Source organism: Musca autumnalis, unplaced genomic scaffold (genome assembly GCF_047663935.1).
Source record: "Musca autumnalis isolate F117 unplaced genomic scaffold, ASM4766393v1 scaffold_1, whole genome shotgun sequence".
NCBI classification, from domain to species: Eukaryota; Metazoa; Arthropoda; class Insecta; order Diptera; family Muscidae; genus Musca; species Musca autumnalis.
The window spans coordinates 116,912,323-116,933,360 of record NW_027411644.1 but is presented as its reverse complement, the minus strand read 5'-3'; the positions used below and the strand labels follow the sequence as shown (position 1 = coordinate 116,933,360).

The following is a 21,038-nucleotide window of genomic DNA, read 5'->3' as shown; positions in this document are numbered from 1 at the left end:
TTTAACGACCAGTTATATTCAAATCATAGCAAATTGTGTCTTCTCCTTCTTCTCCTTCATGCACTTGCATTTCTTGTCCATCGTTTCAAATTCGCGTACAAATTTAGAAACAAAAATCAAATGCCTGCCGGAAAGTCTGTATCAAGGCCTACAGAAGGTCGGTCATTCAGAGTTCTGTTAACAACTTTTGACAACAAACATAATAGATTGTTCATTATTGTGTTTTGATTTCCTTTGTATGTCACAATAATGTATTTGACAGCAAACTAAATAGTCAGGGCTAACTAGTTTGGGCTGAGTGTCCGACTGTATAGACTGTGGTCTGTATACCAAGAAGTTATTTTGGCAGGTCTCTCTCTCGTTAATTTTTAAAATAGAAAAATTTGAAATTATACTGAAAACACCAAAATTGTGCGAAAAAATAGAAAACATGAATGAAACTAATATAATTTAATATTAAATAGATATCTGAAAGAAGGACAAATATTTTTTCAGTTCATATAAATTAACTTTACTCGTCTTTTGGCTGAAACTTTCTTTAAAATCAGTAAACAAAAACTATGAAAATATGAATCTTGTTGCTATGAATTGTGTACCATGTCGTAAGAACGGGTTAATTCGTTTACGTAATTATGAGAGCGAACAACGTGATTCAAATGATGGTATGAACATGGCATTAGTTGTTGTAATTCATGCATTTACCTTATATAAATATGCCTTGATAATAATGTACATATTTGACAACAAACATAATAATCAAGTGGGAGTATTGACAATGATACAATCATTACAAGGTAGGACATAGTAAACAGTAATGTTTTTGTTTCGCTTATTATTTTAAATCAGTATGCATAAATTGTATATGTATGTACATATGTTTTGAAAAATATGACAAAATATTTTATACATATTAAATTCAATCGAAAATTCATCAACATTGTGATGAAATAAACTTTTGAACATATACAGAAGCTGACTCGGTAAAGAAAACGTGGACTCCCATTCATTTTTCGCGTTTTTAGTTAATGATGCAAAATATCAAATTAACAGTACAACCTGTTGCATATTCAGTTATGGTAATTCTGACAGAATAAGCAAATAAACCCATTAGCTAAACTTACCTTACATTTACCTTATATTCTCAATTGACTTTCGATCACCAACATCAGCAACGACGATTGGAATTTGACTTAGATCTTTTTGCTTTCTCTTGGACAATTTTTCTAATAATTCTTTCATCTTTAACTGTAATAGAAAGTGAATTGCATTTTCGCTTAACAATCCCTAAACAAAATAATTGATCAATTTGTCTACTGACTTCATTTCTACCCGCAATACCCCACTTAAAATTATTGAATATTTCAATGGCATTTTCCACAACAATTTGACCCGTAAACCCCGTAGCACCGAAAATAATTGCGTCTATTTTTTCTGCTTGCATTTTAAGAAAAAAATAGTAGATGCTAACGCTTTAAGATTTAGGCAACAACTAAGCTAAAAATTCATGAAATGTTACTCCAATGCAATAATCTCAACAAAAATTATTTGCAATAACGTATTTGTATTTGTATTTTGTGTGAGAAATATATAATTAAAAAATAGCAATAAAATAAGTACAAGTTATAAGTTCTGGTTATGCATCACAAGTTCTTAAATGAGGCGCTCAACGCCAAAACGGCCTAACCCACATGCACCAAAAAATCAAAGATCTAACCAGAACCTATTGAAATAACTACTAAAAAAACCATATTGCATTGAATATCACTAGGTAATACTACGTTCTAAAATAATGCTATATGGAATTTTTTAGAATTTATTTAAAAAGGTTTCAGTTAAATCTTCAAAATAACATTTCGAATTTGAAAATAATTTATTGTTTAATCACTTCAAATTTCAAACCAGTTTTGTAACTTCCTATTTCATCCATGAGATTTGTTTTGGCAAATGCAAATCCTGGTGGTAAAACACCTCCCCTGTAAAAAGAAATACCACACATAATTAAATATTGAACATTTCTTTTATGCCGTGTTTCACTAAGACGATTCGCATTCGTTCAAACCACTACCAAACTTCGGTTTTTCGAAAAGTATTTGACTAATTTTTGTTTTCAATTAAACAAAATTGTTCTACAAAACAGGAGTTAGGTAGTAATTCGAACGAATTTGAATTCGAAGCATCTTAGAGAAACAGGCCGTTAATATTTGTTTATCATTTTGCTACTTACTTTCCGGGCATTTTGTTGTGTTCTTTTAATATAGTCTTAGCACAAAATAACAAAGCACAACTGGTAATACCATAACCGGGATCTTTGCCAGATACACGAACAACTATTTCCTTATTGGGTGGAGCTGATTGGGGAGTATCTGAAGTCCATCCCTTTGCCTTGAGTGTATAACGGAATTCCGTAGCTTTTCTATTTACTTCAAGTGGACCTTCATGAGTCATCAAACCACCCGAGAATATATGAGGATATTTCAGGAGTAATTTACGTGTAAAACCAATGTTGGCCATGATTGTAGCGAATAACAGAAAGACCGGTAACAGTAGGGCCATTAATAATGATCTAAAGGAATGGGGGTTAAGTTGATATATTTTAGCATTTTTTTTTACATTTCTTCAAACTTAAGACTTACTTCATGCCAATATACATTTCAAATTGAATTGGACGTTTGTTGTCGTGCAGATATGCTAAACGCTGAGACCTTTGCACCACATTACGGTCTGTAACAGGGAACGGAGCAAAATAGCTTTTTAAACCCTCGGTTTGATGAACATAAGGTCTGCAAGAAATGTTGATAAAAAGGGGAAACAAATATTGGTGTCAACCACAAAACACGAAATTCGACAAAGGAATATAATTGCATACATATGCTCTTCTTTGGATAGATTCTCTATAACTTGCATATAATTAACTAATTCTTACCTCATCCATAACTTTGGACTAAAGCTTGGAATTTTCTCACTGTTTAATTTCTTCTCCAAAGCTAACATCTCTCTTGCATGTGCCATGGCATAAATTGCACTTTCCCATGTGCCAGTATGAAGAATTGCTTTCGACGACTTGTCTTGGGAGTTATTTCTGGATTCCCAATAAAGTTCCACTGAATTTACAGTTCCTGTAGAAACAAACAAAATATTACTCATTGAATCGCATTTGCCATCAAATTAGACATGCGTTTAGTCAGGGGCTTGAACATCTCTCCAACACCGTAATCTATGACATATTGGCGACAACAAATCTAAATTCTTCGGGAAGGGCGCCTAGAAATAATATGATCGAAAAGCGAATGGAAAGGAGAATGTTCTTGCGCTAACTGTTAAATTTGTAATTTTTGGGAGAGTGGAGAGGCAAAGTCATTTCTCTGCGTTCTCTCCAAACAATAATATTTAAAAAGTGTATGTCGTGTGACTAACGAGTAAGATTATTGAAATATCTTCAGGACTTAAAAAACACATACCTGGAAAATTCTTTTCGGCATATTGAACACCCAATTCAGAGGGAACACTTTCAAAAGCACAAGTCGATACGACATACGATCCATTTTGCTTAGCCAAATCGTTATATTTCAATTGCATTCCGTTAAAATATTGCGGTTCACCACTAACATCAACGTGATGAGTGCCAGCATCAATACAAGCCTTAACAACAACTTCGCCATAAAAACGATAAGGACCACAGCAGTTCAAAACAATCTGTAATGAAACAAAATTAATGAATAGTTAGTGGGTCGAAAAAGTGTATTAGGTAAAGGCACCGATAATAGAGTTGTGCATTCTAGTTCGTTTAGCTGATCGATCTTTTTAGCTCAGGTCTTTTGATTGAACTAGTTCGTTCTTTTAATTCAGTAGTTCAGTTCGTCGTTCAGCAAGCACTTTGCAATAAAACTCTCTAAAATGTTGCACATTACCATAAAGTTGGCCGAAGATCCTATAAACTGTTGATAATGAATTGGGAGAGTGTTTTTCTCGTTGGTAGAGTATATCCAGGACAGTGTGACACAAGTGCTATTATTTTTTTTTGAATTCTGGCTCATCAACTATGTGTAGCGCATGATGACCTTTTGCTACCATTTTGCCTATCTATTTCTTCAAGCTTTTTCATAGGAGGCGGTCTCCAGATGTTGAGAGCTTGTACTTGGCAATTCTACTCCAACCGCGTCAGATTCCAAGTTCAGAGTCCTGTGTGTTTGCTGCCGTTTGAAGAGGCGGTTACTGCCTTTTCACCACCAAAGGAATATGATGATGCTTTGTCTTCAGGTGTCTACTTAAATTGCCAATGTACCCTCCAGCAGTACTCAAGGATGTGGGGCAATACTTGCATGTCGCTCTTTTAGATTCATTTTCCTTAAATTGCATCCAAATTCCACTATATTTTCTGTTTTCAGACATATTACTTCCTAAGAACAAATTTGCACTCTTCGGTTGAGAAAAACTAGCAAAATGTAATTGTCTTACCCTGCGTTTACACATGACAGGACTGTTGAGTACATGTATTAATTGTCAAAAACCCAAAACTTGCCTGTGTGACGTAGGCGTCTAGACGACTGCAAAAACAGTTGTCAAATTATGAATGAAAATCGTCGATTTGTTTTTGTTTTCCGTTCACATATTTTGTTTTTGTTTTTGTTCATGTTCTTTTGTTTTCAACACATTTCCATTATTATCTCACTTGTTTTACAAAAATGTCAAAAATTTGTTAACCATACTGTCTGTGAAAAAATGATGGACAGCTGACAAATGTATGTATGTGTTAGTAAATCAGAGTTTGAAGACAAATTGTATGGTGCAAACGCCGGTTGAAACAGCTGACATTTCTTTCGTTCTTTTACTGAACTACTGAACTATAAAGAACGACTTCGAGTGATCTAGTTCAGTCGTTCTTTGAGGTGAGTCGTTCAATTGAACTAGTTAGTTCGCGAACTACACAACTCTAACCGATAAAAGCCGAACACTATTAAAGCTGGGTACACATTGTCAGTTTTGAATGACAGCTTTGTTGTTGCTTGCTAGTGTGGCCGTTCATTTTTGTCATTCATCATGCAACCACAAAATATTTTGTGGTTGCTGGACGATTGGACAGTTATCGATAATTGCAAAAAATCGTCATTCAAAACTGACAATGTGTACTGTACTTAAGTCCAGTTATTTTTGATGTGCAGACGAAGCATTGTATAGAAAATATGCTGAGGGAAGATACGAGTATATTTGCATAATATCAAGATTTTCAACGAAGCCGAATGCCATGTTTTACAATTGTCATTATAATTTTCCCGTAGAATATATTTTAATTCAGGGAAAAGAGCAAGATCTATTTAACAGGTCACGTAAGTAGCACAACAACAACTCATTTTTGGCGGAAAATTCTTCAATATGTCAAAATGTTTGTTTACGTTTTCATACAATTTATTCACAATAACAAAAAATTTGACAGATTGAAACCAATCAGCTGGTCGTTTTACGCCACCTTATTATTTCATCATGGAAAAGAGCGAAAACAAAGAATATTTAAACTTAAAGAAAACTTTAAAATTAAGGATGAAGAGTGGCATAACGGTATTTTTTGACGAAATAGTAGACAAAATAATGTGAGATTTTCTACAGTTGATTGAGTTGATCATTATTTTTTATTTTTTAATAAAAAGTAAAAATTTCAAAATTTTAATTTACTACGCTTTGGTTGAACAGGGCCGATATATGTTTGCTTAGACAAGTCAAAGGATCATTTGCATTAGAACCGTTGACAATTTTTTTACTGAGTTTGAAAAAAAAATTGGAACTGAAATCATTTTATGGCGGGTAATGCAATATTTGAAGCATTCCAAAGGTGTCTTCAAGTTTTACGGACGCTGCAGCATTTCTCACTGGGGAAAACTAATATTTTACGGCACATTTATTTATTTCTATATGGATTTAATGTCTTCATGATACACTGAGTCATCCATCAACAGCCCCTTTTCGCAAAAAATCTGCCGGACATAATGGGACTAGCAGTGAAAATAATTAATTGGCTACGAGGAGGTCACAATGCCAATACGCGTAGAAAATTTGTGGCATTTTTTATTGTTGTTTTTAAAATCTGAAGCACTGTCAAAAAACATGGGTTTTATTGCTGCTCTTGAATACCCTAATTTCCTTTTAGAATTTGCTATAGATATGTACTTCAAACCACATGAATACGTTGAACTTGTCCTACAAGGAATATACAAAAACATATCCGAACTATTGCATTCCCATGATGCTTTCAATTAGAAATTATGCCTCTTAAATCAACAAAGGAGGAAGGCATGGTTTAATAAGAAAGGTTAGCCAAAGCTTTATGTCAATTTAAATTTTTTCATTTGAGTATGCCTAAAACTTCAAAACAATATAAACAAACTGTGTATGTGTGTGTGGTGTTTGAATAATATGCCAAACAATTTTAAAAACAATCGAATTCAATGATTTTTAAAATTGTTTTTAGACCATTTGTATGGAAGAAATTGGTGAGATTTGCATTGAAACAATCAGTTTATCATACTCACAACTCGATTATGTGGAGAAAACTTAACTCTTCATTCATTTTTCGCGTTTTTTATAAAATGCTCAAAAATGCATTGTAAACAAACCCACTTGTTGCTTTTATTTTGAAGTTTTAGGAATTCAAGAAAAACAAGGGTTCTATAGATTTTTTTCATTTAAATCTACCTCTTTACTTATACCATATTTGCAAGAAATTTTAAAGACAGATTTAAAGATAGACATGCTTTGATGATTAATGTTTTTGCAGACCCATTGGCATGTTCTCGTAATTTTCAGATCGTTTTTGGGAGTTGATGGTGGCCCCAGAGGGTAAGAAGCCTATTGAAATTAAGTTTGAATATCATGCTCTCATCTTATTCAGACTTACGACTGAACGATTTGCAAATCGTTCAACTTTATTACGAAAATTCACGTTCTTTGAGGAATGTGTTTCGAAACAATTTTCGTTCAGCGATAAGGCCCATTTCTGGGATAATTTATATGTTAAGAAGGAAAGTAGTCGCATTTGCCTTAAGAGCAACCTATATAGATTCAAGAGGTGTCACTTCATCCAGAAAAAATAACTGTTCATATTTTTTAAAAGTGATCGTGCCATGATAGTCGACTATTTGAAGCCTGAAAATGAAGCTCATGATATCAACGACATTTTGGGTTTTAACTTCCCCCACATGACATCAATCACTTCAATGAGCAGACTTGTTTTGGGCAGCTGATTGGCCACCAAGATCGTGTGATATCACACCTTTATACATTTTCTGTGGTGATATGTAAAGTCTAAAGTATAAGCGGACAACTCCACTTCGATTCAGGAATTGGGACAAAACATAACGCGAGTCATTTGTCAGTTTCAAGTCGAAATTTTCGAACGAATCATCGAAAATTGGACTCTACGGATAGACCTTCTATGACGTAGACGTTGATAGATATCAACTGAAAAAATAAATGCGAGAGATGTTCTTTCAAATTATAATAAACATTTTCCATTCAATTTGAATTTCCTGTGTTTTTTCATTAAAAAAGTTGGGAACCTCGAAATATTTCCTTCGTCCATAGCTCAGCCTCAGGAACCTCGAAATATTTCCTTTGTGATATCGAATGAAATTGACAACTTACCCCCTGTTTTTGTAACTACTTTTTGTTCGTTCGTCTATATTCGTAATAATTTAGGCATCCATAGCTCAGCCTCCTGATGACATACAGATCTAATTTTGCGTACACGCCTTCCTTATATAGTTAAGAGTTCCTCCTTAAAAAAAAAAAGTTCCTCCATAAAAATCGATCTACGAAATTGGACAATTCGTGTGAAAAGAATACAAATTGTTGCAAAAAACAGGGGGTTAATCAGGAATGTGATGGGAAAACGATTCGAGTCGTTTCCCAAAAATCGAAATCGTGTAGTTAGAATTTTGGTGAATATTTTATAGAAGTTGAAAATGGATTATAAAAATGATTTTGATTTTGGTGTTTTTTTGGAAAAGCCGAAAAGTGAGTGTGATTCTCATTCATATGGGAATACTAGACACTTAAAGAGTTCGTTTTTTCGCTAAAAAGGCATCATTTCAAAAACTGAGAAGCCAATTGATAATTCCCTTCGCCGGGATGAAATCATGATATTGGTAGCGATCAGTAAAATTTTGCAACACTGTCAGTTCGTTTTGAAATACATTACTCTCTGTAATAGAGGGTAATAAATAAAGTTGAGTAGAGTTGGGCAATATAGTTCCTGGAGCGGATCGATCTTTCTAGTTCCTTTTGCCAAAAGGAACTAGTTCCTTAATATAGTTCCAAATAGTTCCGAGAGCGATATAGTTCCATGAATCTTTCTCTTTCATCGTTCTGTCGATTTCCTTCGTTCCAAGACCGATATAGTTCAATGCATCTTTCTCGTTCCTCGTTCTTTTTTTCCTTCATTCCAAATAGTTCCGAGAGTGAAGTAGTTTAACGAATCTTTCTCTTTCTTTTTGTTTTCATCTTTTGTTGGATTAATTGACATACAAATAAATAAATTGCAGCAATGTAACGAGGATGTGATTTACGTTTATTTAACAATGTGGCACATCTGAATGATGAAGGAATCGAACGAGAAAGATCGAAGAAAGAAAATGAATTATATAAATGAAAGGAATTATATGCACGGCTGGAACTATATGAACTAAAGGAACTATATAATTGAAAGAGCCGGATATAGTTCCAATAGTTCCTTGTCCGGAATAGTTTCTTGGAACTAGTTCGTTCCGGAACTACACAACTCTAAAGTTGAGCCAATGGGGGAATACTCCACTCAAACAATCAAATGAGATTGAATCTTCAACAATAAACAAAACAAACAAAAAAACAGCGGAGGCACGCGCAAAGGGAAATTTGTTAAAAACAAAATTCCAAAAACAACCTCACAGGCAACTGTGGTGATGTTATTTTCAACTCACAGAATTCGATTAATTCTTAGTTGATACCTGCTGACATGTTGCAGAATATTTTGATTTTGGTGTTTCTTTGGAAAAGCCGAAAAGTGAGTGTGATCTCATTCATATGGGAATACTAGACACTTAAAAAGTTCGGTTTTTCGCTAAAAAGGCATCATTTCAAAAACTGAGAAGCCAATTGATAATTCCCTTCGCCGGGATGAAAAGCATGATATTGGTAGCGATCAGTAAAATTTTGCAACACTGTCAGTTCGTTTTGAAAAACATAACTCTCTGTAATAGAGGGTAATAAATGAAGTTGAGCCAATGGGGGAATACTCCACTCAAGCAATCAGATTATAAAAATGTTCAAATATGGGGCGTTTGTGAAGCAAAACTATATATGGTAAAAAACAAAATTCTTTTGCAATTCCGTTTGAAAAAAATTAAAAAATTTTTTTGCGAGCACCTCTACAATTTTTGGTATAGAGGTTAAGGAAAAATTCTGGTTTCACATCTGTTCGCGTTCACAAAATTGTACGATTACATTAAACGATGTAAAATCACGAGTTCTATAATCCTATTATGAGTTTTGAATATTATCATGTTGCGCGTCCGGATTATTAAAAAAATTCAAAAAACCCCGAAATTCCGGATTCAAAATGTCAGCATCAATTTTATGTGGATGCAGTGGATATATATCGAAAAATCATACACTAGTATCATGTTGCCCATGGAGAATTCTTTGAGTCTTTCTGTGGGCATAGGTCTATGAAATGTAAGGTTAAGCCATTAATCGGAAGGGAACATAGAAAAAACTTGTTGGCTTCAACCCATTTTTACCCATTTTTCTACATTGATGCCAACACATCTTCCACAAAAATTAATATTAATGGTCCATATTATGGGATCCCTCCTAAATCCCTTCATTCTAAAGAATGACAGTCATACTCTATAGAATATGTTTATAGTTCGCGAATTCTTCAAGGGTGAAACTCGGATTCATCGATTGTAAAACATTTTTGGTTTTTACCATATGTATATCATCAATGGCACCCCGAATATACTGTACCATTTCGATTCAGCAAATCGAGTCGATTCGGGTTTCTTCACATACCTGAATGGCCTGTTTCACTAAAGGTAATGTCACATTAGGCAAATTTTTGCTCCAGCGACTGGCAGTGTGCGCTCACTTAAAGCAAGTGATTATAAATTTCAATGTATTATTTACGCTCACTTGCTCTCAGTAAGTCCACACCACCGGTCGGTAGAGTTGGGAAATCTAGTTCCCACAGCGGATCGATCTTTTTAGTTCCTTTTCCCAAAAGGAACTAGTTCCTCAATATAGTTCCATAGTTCCGAGAGCGATATAGTTCAATGAATCTTTCTGTTTCATAGTTCATTCTGTTTTCCTCGTTCCAAATAGTTCCGAGAGCGATATAGTTCCATGAATCTATCTGAATTATCGTTCTTTTTTGTTTCCTTCGTTCCAAATAGTTCCGAGAGCGATATAGTTCTATGAATCTTTCTGAATTATCGTGTGGTGGAATTGATATAATAATAATAAATGAATCGCCGCGATGTAACGCGCATGTCATTTACGTTTATTTGCCAATGTGGCAGAATCTGAAAACTTAACACAACGAAAAAGGAACGAGATGAACAAAAGGAACTATATATGCTAAAGGGACTTTATAAAAACACGAGCTAGATATGGAACTATAGTTCCTTATTCGGAATAGTTCCTTTGAACTAGTTCGTTCCGGAACTACACAACTCTACCGGTCGGGTCGTTGGGGCAAATATTTGCCTAATGTGACCTTAGTTTAAGACGATTTGAATTCAATTTCGTTTGAACTACTACCAAATTTCTGGTTTTTTTTAATATTTGATTCACTTTTGCTTTCAATCATTTTTTGTTTGTTTTGTTTTTTGAATAAGAGGTGTTTGGTAGTAATTCGAACAAATTTGAATTCGAGAAAGAGGCCACTAAATATTGCTTTTATGAAATTCGCAACAACAAAGACGTGAAGATAAACTTTATACTTTGCATTTATTTTTAAAAGCCAAATTTTGATAAAATGTTAATAATGAAACATTTCTTGCTATTTACTAAATTTAAATTGTAAATTATAAACTTTTCTGACGCGTCAAATTTTGAGTCATAATTCTCACTCTTCATTTATTTTCTAAAGTAACTCTTCAAATACATTATTTTTCTGAACTTTGATTCACAACTTAAATTTATTTCTGACGCTCAATGTATACATGTAGTAAATACATGTTATTATTGTGAAATTCACTAGTAATCAGTTAATTATTAAAAACATTTTATTTTCCAATAGACTCTTCACAATAGCCACTTGGGAATGAGTATTTTATAAAGTAGTCACTTACTTTGCACTTTTTAGCTATATCTTTAATTGACTTTTGATCTTTACATCAGCCACAATAATGGGAATATTACTCAAATAAAATTTTGAGTAATAATTTTCACTCTTCCTTTATTTTCTAAACTAACTCACCAAATACATTATTTTTCTGAACTTTGATTCACAACTTAAATTTATTTTTGACGCTCACTGTATACATGTATGCATGAAGTAAATACATATTATTATTGTGAAATTCACTAGTAATCATAAATTATCAAATTCACTAGTAATCATGAATTATCAAAAAAATTTATTTCCCAATAGGCTCTTCACAATAGCTATAAATTATTCAATTACTTTGCACTTTTTAGCCGTATCTTCAATTGACTTTTGATCTTTTACATCTTACTCAAATCAAATTTTGAGTCATAAGCTGTGTTCCAGAACTAAAAAGTTTTTACAATTTTTACGACTTTTACACATTTTACTCGAAAAAGCGTTCCCGTACACAAAAAAGTTGTAAAATGTTCACTTCTCTTTAAACAAAAATGGCGCTGAATGATGCTCTCTTTAAAAACTTTTTACACGACAAATTTGGGCGAGTAAAAAAATAGTAACATGGTTGCCGGCGTCTGATTGGCTGATACGCCGACTTTGACATTTGTTCCAGTATTTTTGACGTATTTTCAATTTGTCCGTTCCCGAACTATTTCAGTTACGAGTTTTACCATTAAAAAGTACGGGAACGAAGCTATAATTTTCACTCTTCATTTATGGCCTGTTTCACTAAGACGATTCGAATACAAATTCGTTCGAATTACTACCAAACTCCTGTTATTGTAGAAAATGTTTGTTGATTGAAAACAAAAATAAATCAAATATTTTTCAAAAAAACACAAGTTTGGCAGTAGTTCGAACAAATTCGTATTCGAATTGTCTTAGTGAAACAGGCCATTATTTTCTAAAGTAAAGGTAAGGTCACATTAGGCAAATATTTGGTACAAATTCGTTTTCCCATATTTGCCCAAACAAATGTGAATTTCATACAAAATTTTATTTGTGTTCACATTGCAGATAAATATTTGACATATTTTGTTTGTTCAAACAGTGACAAATAACGAAATGGGCAAACATGTTTGCCGTGTGTTCACATTTGAAGAGATATTTTCACCCAGAAATTGTTTGAGCAAACTGCCATCAAATATAAAATTATTTGGCCGAGAAAAATAGAGAGAGAAAAAGAGAGAAATAATAAAAATGGCGTTGTGTTTATTGTTTATTGTGGAGAAGGCAAATCAAAGACCACATGTTTGGCAATGAGTGCCTTGTCGGAATCAGTTCATTTGTGTATTGTTGCGAATGTATGTGAATTATGGCACATTGTGCCTTGGAAAATTATTTTTATAAACAGCTTTCAATATTGTTTATTATGAATTCATATTTGTATTTAAATGTCAAAGACATAAATACAACAAGATAAGACATTTTGTTTGTTATCATTCTTCAGTGAATGGCTTTTGAATTTAACATAATGTTATATCACGATATGGTGATATAACATTTTTTCTTTTATACATTTTTACGTATTTAACCCAATTTACCGATCCAATTGACATAGAATTATTCTTGAATAGATCCTTGAATTCATAAATTTCGTTTCTGATACCATTATATGAAATGTTCCTCCTTGGCTGCGATTTTGAATTAACTGCAACCTGTTAAGGGTAATGTTTCTATACAAAGTTTCGTAAACATTTTTTTGTTGCATGCATTTTGTCTAGTCTTAAGGTAAGGTCACATTAGGCAAATATTTGCTCAAAAGTGACAAATATTTGTTTGCCACAATTTGACCAGCAAATATTTTTCAAAGGCAAACAAGAAAACAGCTGATTTTGGGAAAACAAAACTATTTGGAAGCAAACAAAAATTTAACCAAATTGCTTTTAATGTGAACACCGTTCAGCAAATATTTTCCTCCTTTTTTGACAAACATTTATTTGGTCTTACAATTTGTTTGTAAGAGCAAACAAGAGCAAACATCTGCTGAAACACATTGTTGTCACATATTAAAAAGGGGCATATGACCATAAAATGACGAAATTTCTTGTAAATATATAATACGAAGTCAATAATTAGTGAATAAAGAAATAAATAAATGGGAGGTGAGGGATTTAAAAAACCAAAAATGTTTTACAATCGATGAATCCGAGTTTCACCCATTCAGAATTCGCGAACTGCTAACATATTCTATATAGTATAATTGAAAATCTATATCCATAAGGTCGACCATAAAAATTAATTTACGTGGAAGCTGTGTTGGCATCAATGTAGAAAAATAGCTAAAAATGGGTTGAAGCCAACAAGTTTTTTATGCTCCCTTCTGATTTCTGGCTTAACCTTACATTTTATAGACATATGCTCAAAGAAAGACTCAAAGAATACTTCATGGGCAATGTGATACTAGTGTATCATTTTTCGATATATCCACTGCATCCACCTAAAATTGATGCTGACATTTTGAAGCCGGAATTTCGGGGTTTTTCAAAAAAACCTATTTTTTGAGTTTAAAATTTACAAGTGTTATTCAATTTCCTTTGTACTCCGCGTGAATTTAGTTTTTTTACGCGACGGATCTAATGAGACCTTCCGCGATCGAATCCATCGACTAAAACCGCGGATATAGATACCTTGAAATACGAAAATCGGCAAAAATGTATTTTGACGAATCGGCGTATTAAACCGCGATTTTCTTTAACATTTCTTACATAAATGGAATTCTTTATACGCGATTTTACCAAAAATAGAATGTGGAGGCACATCCGCGGTTCGTGAAGAATCTGTTTAAAATAGGTGTGTATAGACATATTTTTGATGGGTGCTACTGAAACCGGATGCGCATCAAAAATGGTGGGTTTTAGAAAAACGCAAAATCTCATTACAATAGTAATTGTGACGTAATTATTGGTATTGGTTATAATTGTACTGCTACGCGGATTTAGTTTTGTTATTTATACATCCAATACTGTCTTGAAAACAACAACCGACGTTTTAATCCCGATTATCTGTCAACTTTAATAAATCAGTACAAAAAATCTTCTTTCTTTTAAAAATATTACCGTGGCAAGCTGTAAATAGCTGCGGTAAAATGTCAATTTTTTCGAAAAATTTTGAAGAAGCCAAACAAAGTGCCGCATATTGAATTTGACACTGTTTTTCATTTGGTTATTATTGTTATACACGAATTTTTATTTATACGCCCAATACACAAACTTCACCAACTAATTTTACAAAAAGCGCGATTTTTTTATAAAAAAAATTTAATTTTCATAAGTCAATACAAAAAAACTTCGTTTTCTATGTTTGAAAACATTATCTTGATAACCTGTATATTATTTTCATTAATAGAAAACGTTTTCATGGTAAACTGTCTTCACCCTTTTGGTTGAAATACTACGTTGACAACATTTAAATACAAATATGAATTCATAATAAACAAAATTGAAAGCTGTTTATAAAAATAATTTTCCAAGGCACAATGTGCCATAATTCACATACATTCGCAACAATACACAAATGAACTGATTCCGACAAGGCACTCATTGCCAAACATGTGGTCTTTGATTTGCCTTCTCCACAACAAACAATAAACACAACGCCATTTTTATTATTTCTCTCTTTTTCTCGTCCAAATAATTTTATATTTGCTGGCAGTTTGCTCAAACAATTTCTGGGTGAAAATATCTCTTCAAATGTGAACACACGGCAAACATGTTTGCCCATTTCGTTATTTGTCACTGTTTGAACAAACAAAATGTGTCAAATATTTGTCTGTAATGTGAACACAAATAAAATTTTGTATGAAATTCACATTTGTTTGGGCAAATATGGGAAAACGAATTTGTACCAAATATTTGCCTAATGTGACCTTACCTTAATGTGACCTTACCTTTAGTTGTATTTATGTCTTTGTAAATGTTGTCAACGTAGTATTTCAACCAAAAGGGTGAAGACAGTTTACCATGAAAACGTTTTCTATTAATGAAAATAATATACAGGTTATCAAGATAATGTTTTTAAACATAGAAAACGAAGTTTTTTGTATTGACTTATGAAAATTAAATTTTTTTATAAAAAAATCGCGCTTTTTGTAAAATTAGTTGGTGAAGTTTGTGAAGTTTGTGTATTGGGCGTATAAATAAAAATGCATGTATAACAATAATAACTAAATAAAAAACAGTGTCAAATTCAATATGCGGCACTTTGTTTGGCTTCTTCAAAATTTTTCGAAAAAATTGACATTTTACCGCAGCTATTTACAGCTTGCCACGGTAATATTTTTAAAAGAAAGAAGATTTTTTGTACTGATTTATTAAAGTTGACAGATAATCGGGATTAAAACGTCGGTTGTTGTTTTCAAGACAGTATTGGATGTATAAATAACAAAACTAAATCCGCGTAGCAGTACAATTATAACCACTACCAATAATTACGTCACAATTACTATTGTAATGAGATTTTGCGTTTTTCTAAAACCCACCATTTTTGATGCGCATCCGGTTTCAGTAGCACCCATCAAAAATATGTCTATATACACCTATTTCAAACAGATTCTTCACGAACCGCGGATGTGCCTCCACATTCTATTTTTGGTAAAATCGCGTATAAAGAATTCCATTTATGTAAGAGATGTTAAAGAAAATCGCGGTTTAATACGCCGATTCGTCAAAATACATTTTTGCCGATTTTCGTATTTCAAGGTATCTATATCCGCGGTTTTAGTCGATGGATTCGATCGCGGAAGGTCACATTAGATCCGTCGCGTAAAAAAACTAAATTCACGCGGGGTACAAAGGAAATTGAATAACACTTGTAAATTTTAAACTCAAAAAAATAGGTTTTTTTGAAAAACCCCAAAATTCCGGCTTCAAAATGTCAGCATCAATTTTAGGTGGATGCAGTGGATATATCGAAAAATGATACACTAGTATCACATTGCCCATGAAGTATTCTTTGAGTCTTTCTTTGAGCATATGTCTATAAAATGTAAGGTTAAGCCTGAAATCAGAAGGGAGCATAAAAAAACTTGTTGGCTTCAATCCATTTTTAGCTATTTTTCTACATTGATGCCAACACAGCTTCCACGTAAATTAATTTTTATGGTCGACCTTATGGATATAGATTTTCAATTATACTATATAGAATATGTTAGCAGTTCGCGGATTCTGAATGGGTGAAACTCGGATTCATCGATTGTAAAACATTTTTGGTTTTTTAAATCCCCCACCTCCAATTTATTTATTTCTTTATTCACTAATTATTGACTTCGTATTATATATTTACAAGAAATTTCGTCATTTTATGGTCATATGCCCCTTAATATGTGACAACAATGTGTTTCACCAGATGTTTGCTCTTGTTTGCTCTTACAAACAAATTGTAAGACCAAATAAATGTTTGTCAAAAAAGGAAGAAAATATTTGCTGAACGGTGTTCACATTAAAAGCAATTTGGTTAAATTTTTGTTTGCTTCCAAATAGTTTTGTTTTCCCAAAATCAGCTGTTTTCTTATTTGCCTTTGAAAAATATTTGCTGGTCAAATTGTGGCAAACAAATATTTGTCACTTTTGAGCAAATATTTGCCTAATGTGACCTTACCTTTACTCTTCAAATACATTATTATACCCTCAGCATTTATGCTAACAAGGGTATATACACTTTCATAGGGCAAAATGTGCCCCATCAAAATAATTGTTTTAGACCCCAAGTATGTTTGGACGAAATGTGTTTCAGACAAATTGGAGTCGATTTAGCAATGTCCGTCCAACTGTCTGTCTGGTGCGCACGATAACTCTCGAACGGATGAACCGATTTGGTCCAAAATTTGGTTTTCGAAATATTTTGTCCAAACTTAGTTTAAGTTCGAAGATGGACCGATTTGGTCCATACTTTGCACATCGTGAAATTTCTACCAGACTTAGATGATGTTCCAATATGGACTCAATCGGTCCATTCCTTCGGGTACCTCCCACACAAAATTTCGGAAAAGTTCAGTTTAGGACCTGTTCACAAATCGCTTTGATTTTTTGTGTGGCAAGTTGCATTCACTGCCCACCATATAACGGTATAAGCTTCACCAGGGGCAAGTCCATACTTCCTGAGAAAATAGCCTGAAAGGTACAAAAAAGTCCTATGACACCGTGTGTAGTGGTTGGAGCGCCATATAACTCTCGAACGGATCTGCCGATTCGGTCTATGTAATATTTTGTGCGAACTTAGTTTAAGTTCGAAGATAAGTCATATCGGTCAACTCCTTCAGGTATGTACCTCCCCCACAAGAGTTCAAAAATGTTCGGAAAAATTGTGCACACGATAACTTTTGATGGGAGTGACCGATTTGGTCCATACTTTACACATCCTAAAATATCTACCAAATATAGATCAGGTTCGAACATGGACTATATTTGTCTACTCCTTCGGGTACCTCACACACAAAATTTTGGATAAATTCACTTAAAAACCTGCTCTCGAATCACTTTGATTTTTGTTGAAGCAACTTGCATTCGCTGCCTCAATTACGGCAGTACAGTTTTTTTCAGGGGCAAGTCCATACTTCTCGAGAAAACAGCCCGAAAGGTGTAAAAAAAACCGAATGTATTACCGAAAATAGCTATATTATGTTTTTCGCAGGCTAGTGTGATAAAGAAGCCCTATCTATCGATATTCCCTGCAAATTTTTGAGCTTTAATCCTATCCACACTTTTGTCGGTGCATACGGCCAACCCCCCTAAATACATAAGTTTTTTTGGGAAAAAAAGTATTTCAACCCACACAGGCTGAGGGTATATCTCTGTCGGCAAAGCCGACTGATGCTTTTTTACTTGTTTTTCTGAACTTTGATTCACAACCTAAATTTATTTTTGACGCTCACTGTATACATGTATGCATGTAGTAAATACATGAAATTCGCAAGTAATCATGAATTATCAAAAAAAAATTATTTCCCAATAGGCTCTTCACAATAGCCATTTGTGAAAGATAACGTTATAAATTATTCACTTACTTTGCACTTTTTAGCCATATCTTCAATTGACTTTTGATCGTTTACATCAGCCAAAATAATGGGAATATTACTCAAATCTTGTTGGGTACGTTTACCGACTTTTACCAAAACGTCTTTCAGTTTAGACTACAACAGAAGAAGGGAACATGAATTAGGGGCTTTTGTTTTGTTAAATTTCAACTCAATTTGTTTCCATTTATTTTACTTCGTTCCTTCCAGCAATACCCCATTTGAAATCCTTTAATATGTCCACGGCATCTTCGACAACCACTTGTCCGGTAAAACCGGTGGCTCCAAAAATTATAGCGTCCAATTTCTTCACACTCATTGCCTATTAAAGTTCACTCGCGTCGCGTCTAACCTCCAATCGGACGGTCGGTTGTTGTTATCAAATGAAGAGTATAAAAATAACTAAATTTTTTGTTTTTCAACTATTGTTGTTAAATTGACGATGGTCTGTCTATTTCCTAAAAACCACGTAGTATGTGCATTATGTATAAGAGAGCTTTTTGAGTTGTTGTTAGTTGCATAGTCAAAAACTTTGACTCAAAGTCTATCTATGAATGGTTCCACACAACTGCAGGGGGAGATGAAAAGTTGTGAGCATAATACATATTGTGTAAACTTTCCGTTGGTTTTTAGTTAAGCGATGATTGGGCGAGAGAGAGAGTGATTTGTAGAAATTTCCCCACGATAATTTAGCAATAATGCATTGTGCATAGCGTTTAACATTTGAAAGGTCAACGTTCAAATCTGTTGATTTAGGGTTTTTATGTTATGTTGATGGGATTTTTGATCAGTTTTGATTAAATGAAAATAAAACCTAGAATTTTATTTAATTTTCCACCCAACCAACAGTGCGAAGTATGAGCAATTTAGTGGAACTTTACTAATAACTTTTTATGTAAAGGACGTACTATTTTACCAAAATTTTGCACAAATGTTTCTTATATTAGTGGGTACTATGGGGCTTAATATGGGCCACATAGACCCGCCGTTTCCCATAGAGCTCGTGTAAAAGCGGTGCCCGTATTTACATTTCAGATTTATTTTTCAATCGATTTTGCTGCAAATTGGTATATGGAAGTTACAGTGGATAGAAAACTTGTGTACAAAATATTTCCAACATAGGTTCGCACTTTGGTGTAGCCCCTATTAAATGGCACCGACCGATATGACATATTTTAATGGTTCCATCACATTTTACAACCTATTTGGTTGTATTTTGGCATTTTATGTTCTTCTTAGAAAGAAAACGTCTTTGTGAAATATTAGCAACGCGGATTCACGTTTGGCTATAGCCCCCATACGAGGGGTCCCCCATTCGAGTTATTGGGTAATTATTGCCAGTGAATAGAAAATGTTCTAAAAACAATTTGCAGAATTATTTTTATTATATAAATAACATCAAGTTTTTTGTTGGAGTATTGGATTGGATTAGTCTAATAACTCCAATACATTTAGGTCCGTATTTCACTAAATTTGGGAATATTTTCTAGTAAAAAGCTCGCGATACTTCCTACTTTGCTTATTCCTTGCTTCCTCGGGTTCTTCACATATATGTGAAGAATTATAATTCTTCGATCGGAAGAATGCAGGAGTCAATAATTGACTTTCCATGGCAGAGAACTTTATGCACACTCACAGGCATTGGATACCAAAAATAGTCATTTAAATACATATATGTATATCTAGTGTTTTATTAAAATATTTTTCAAATTTTTCTGGATTAATTTTACGGCCACTATTTACATATGCATTCTAATATTACATGAAAACCTCGTAATATCGGAAGACTTTTCGACATTTCTAAAAAAATTTTCTGTAGTATTGCCATTATTTGTGTTTCCGGTCTGCTGTCTTGGGAAATCTACAAGCAAGCTAAGGTCCTCTTTAAACTTTTGTTGAATATATTTCTTCCTATCTGCAACTTTTTTTTTATTTTCTTCTCCACGTGGTTGCCATTTCTTAATATTCTGTTTATATGATATGTATATGTACGTAATATGCATTCAAAGAATCTTATCCATGATAAGATAATAGGATTCACTTATATTTTGCAGATGTTGTTCATCTCCATTGGTTTAGCCCCATAAATAGCCTGTCTGTGATGATGTACAAGACGATACTGAATTTCCAACTTTACCATCAATCATGCTGTAATTTAAAAAAAAAAAATCAAACTGACTATAAAGATTTAACCGAAACCTTTAGAAATATGTAAATACTAAAAAACTGCGTATTGCATTATTTTAGCAGGTAGTATAATCTATTGGTATACAATGCAATATGGAGTTTTTTAGTAGTTTTTTTAAAAAGCTCCGGTTAGATCTTTATAGTCAGTTTAATTTTTTTGGGCATGTGGGTTAGGGTTTTGGCGCTGAGGCCTCACTTGATCTTTCACTGCGACAGTAGCGAGTAAATGAAGGTGCATGGTTTTTTTCAAATTTCTGAGATGATTTCTCCATGATAATTTAGGACGCATGCTAACCTAACCCTTTTGAGCTACCCCTTTCTGGAGAAGCAAATGCTAGTAGCTACTTTTCGTTTTCCAGATTCGTATAGGCTTGTTGAACTTACTAGGGCTAACTCCTCGCGGATAGCTGTCTGTACAATGTTATTTATTTATCTGGCGTGAAGTTTTGAATGAAAATTTTTAAATTCTTTCATGGGTTTGCATGC

At 33.4% G+C, this 21,038-nt stretch overlaps 1 protein-coding gene across 1 annotated transcript; it reads right to left on the bottom strand.

Annotated features, from left to right (window-relative positions):
• Nucleotides 1–1,544: 1,544 nt before the first annotated feature.
• LOC141405358 (saccharopine dehydrogenase-like oxidoreductase) lies at nt 1,545–18,966 on the bottom strand. Its single transcript, XM_073989595.1, has 7 exons — nt 18,562–18,966; nt 18,357–18,482; nt 3,459–3,693; nt 2,924–3,116; nt 2,634–2,780; nt 2,225–2,563; nt 1,545–1,973 (listed from the first exon to the last, which is right to left on the bottom strand). Exons 1-7 carry the CDS (start codon nt 18,682–18,684, stop codon nt 1,871–1,873), a joined length of 1,266 nt encoding a protein of 421 aa, XP_073845696.1. The 5' UTR covers nt 18,685–18,966; the 3' UTR covers nt 1,545–1,870.
• Between the last annotated feature and the right edge of the window lie 2,072 nt (nt 18,967–21,038).

Coding starts and splice junctions, on each gene's coding strand:
- LOC141405358 (XM_073989595.1), bottom strand. CDS start 18,684: ATGAGTGTGAAGAAATTGGACGCTATAATTTTTGGAGCCACCGGTTTT. Junction 2,781..2,923: donor AGTCCAAAGTTATGGATGAG/GTAAGAATTAGT, acceptor CATTTCTTGCAG/ACCTTATGTTCATCAAACCG. Junction 2,564..2,633: donor GAAATGTATATTGGCATGAA/GTAAGTCTTAAG, acceptor CCATTCCTTTAG/ATCATTATTAATGGCCCTAC.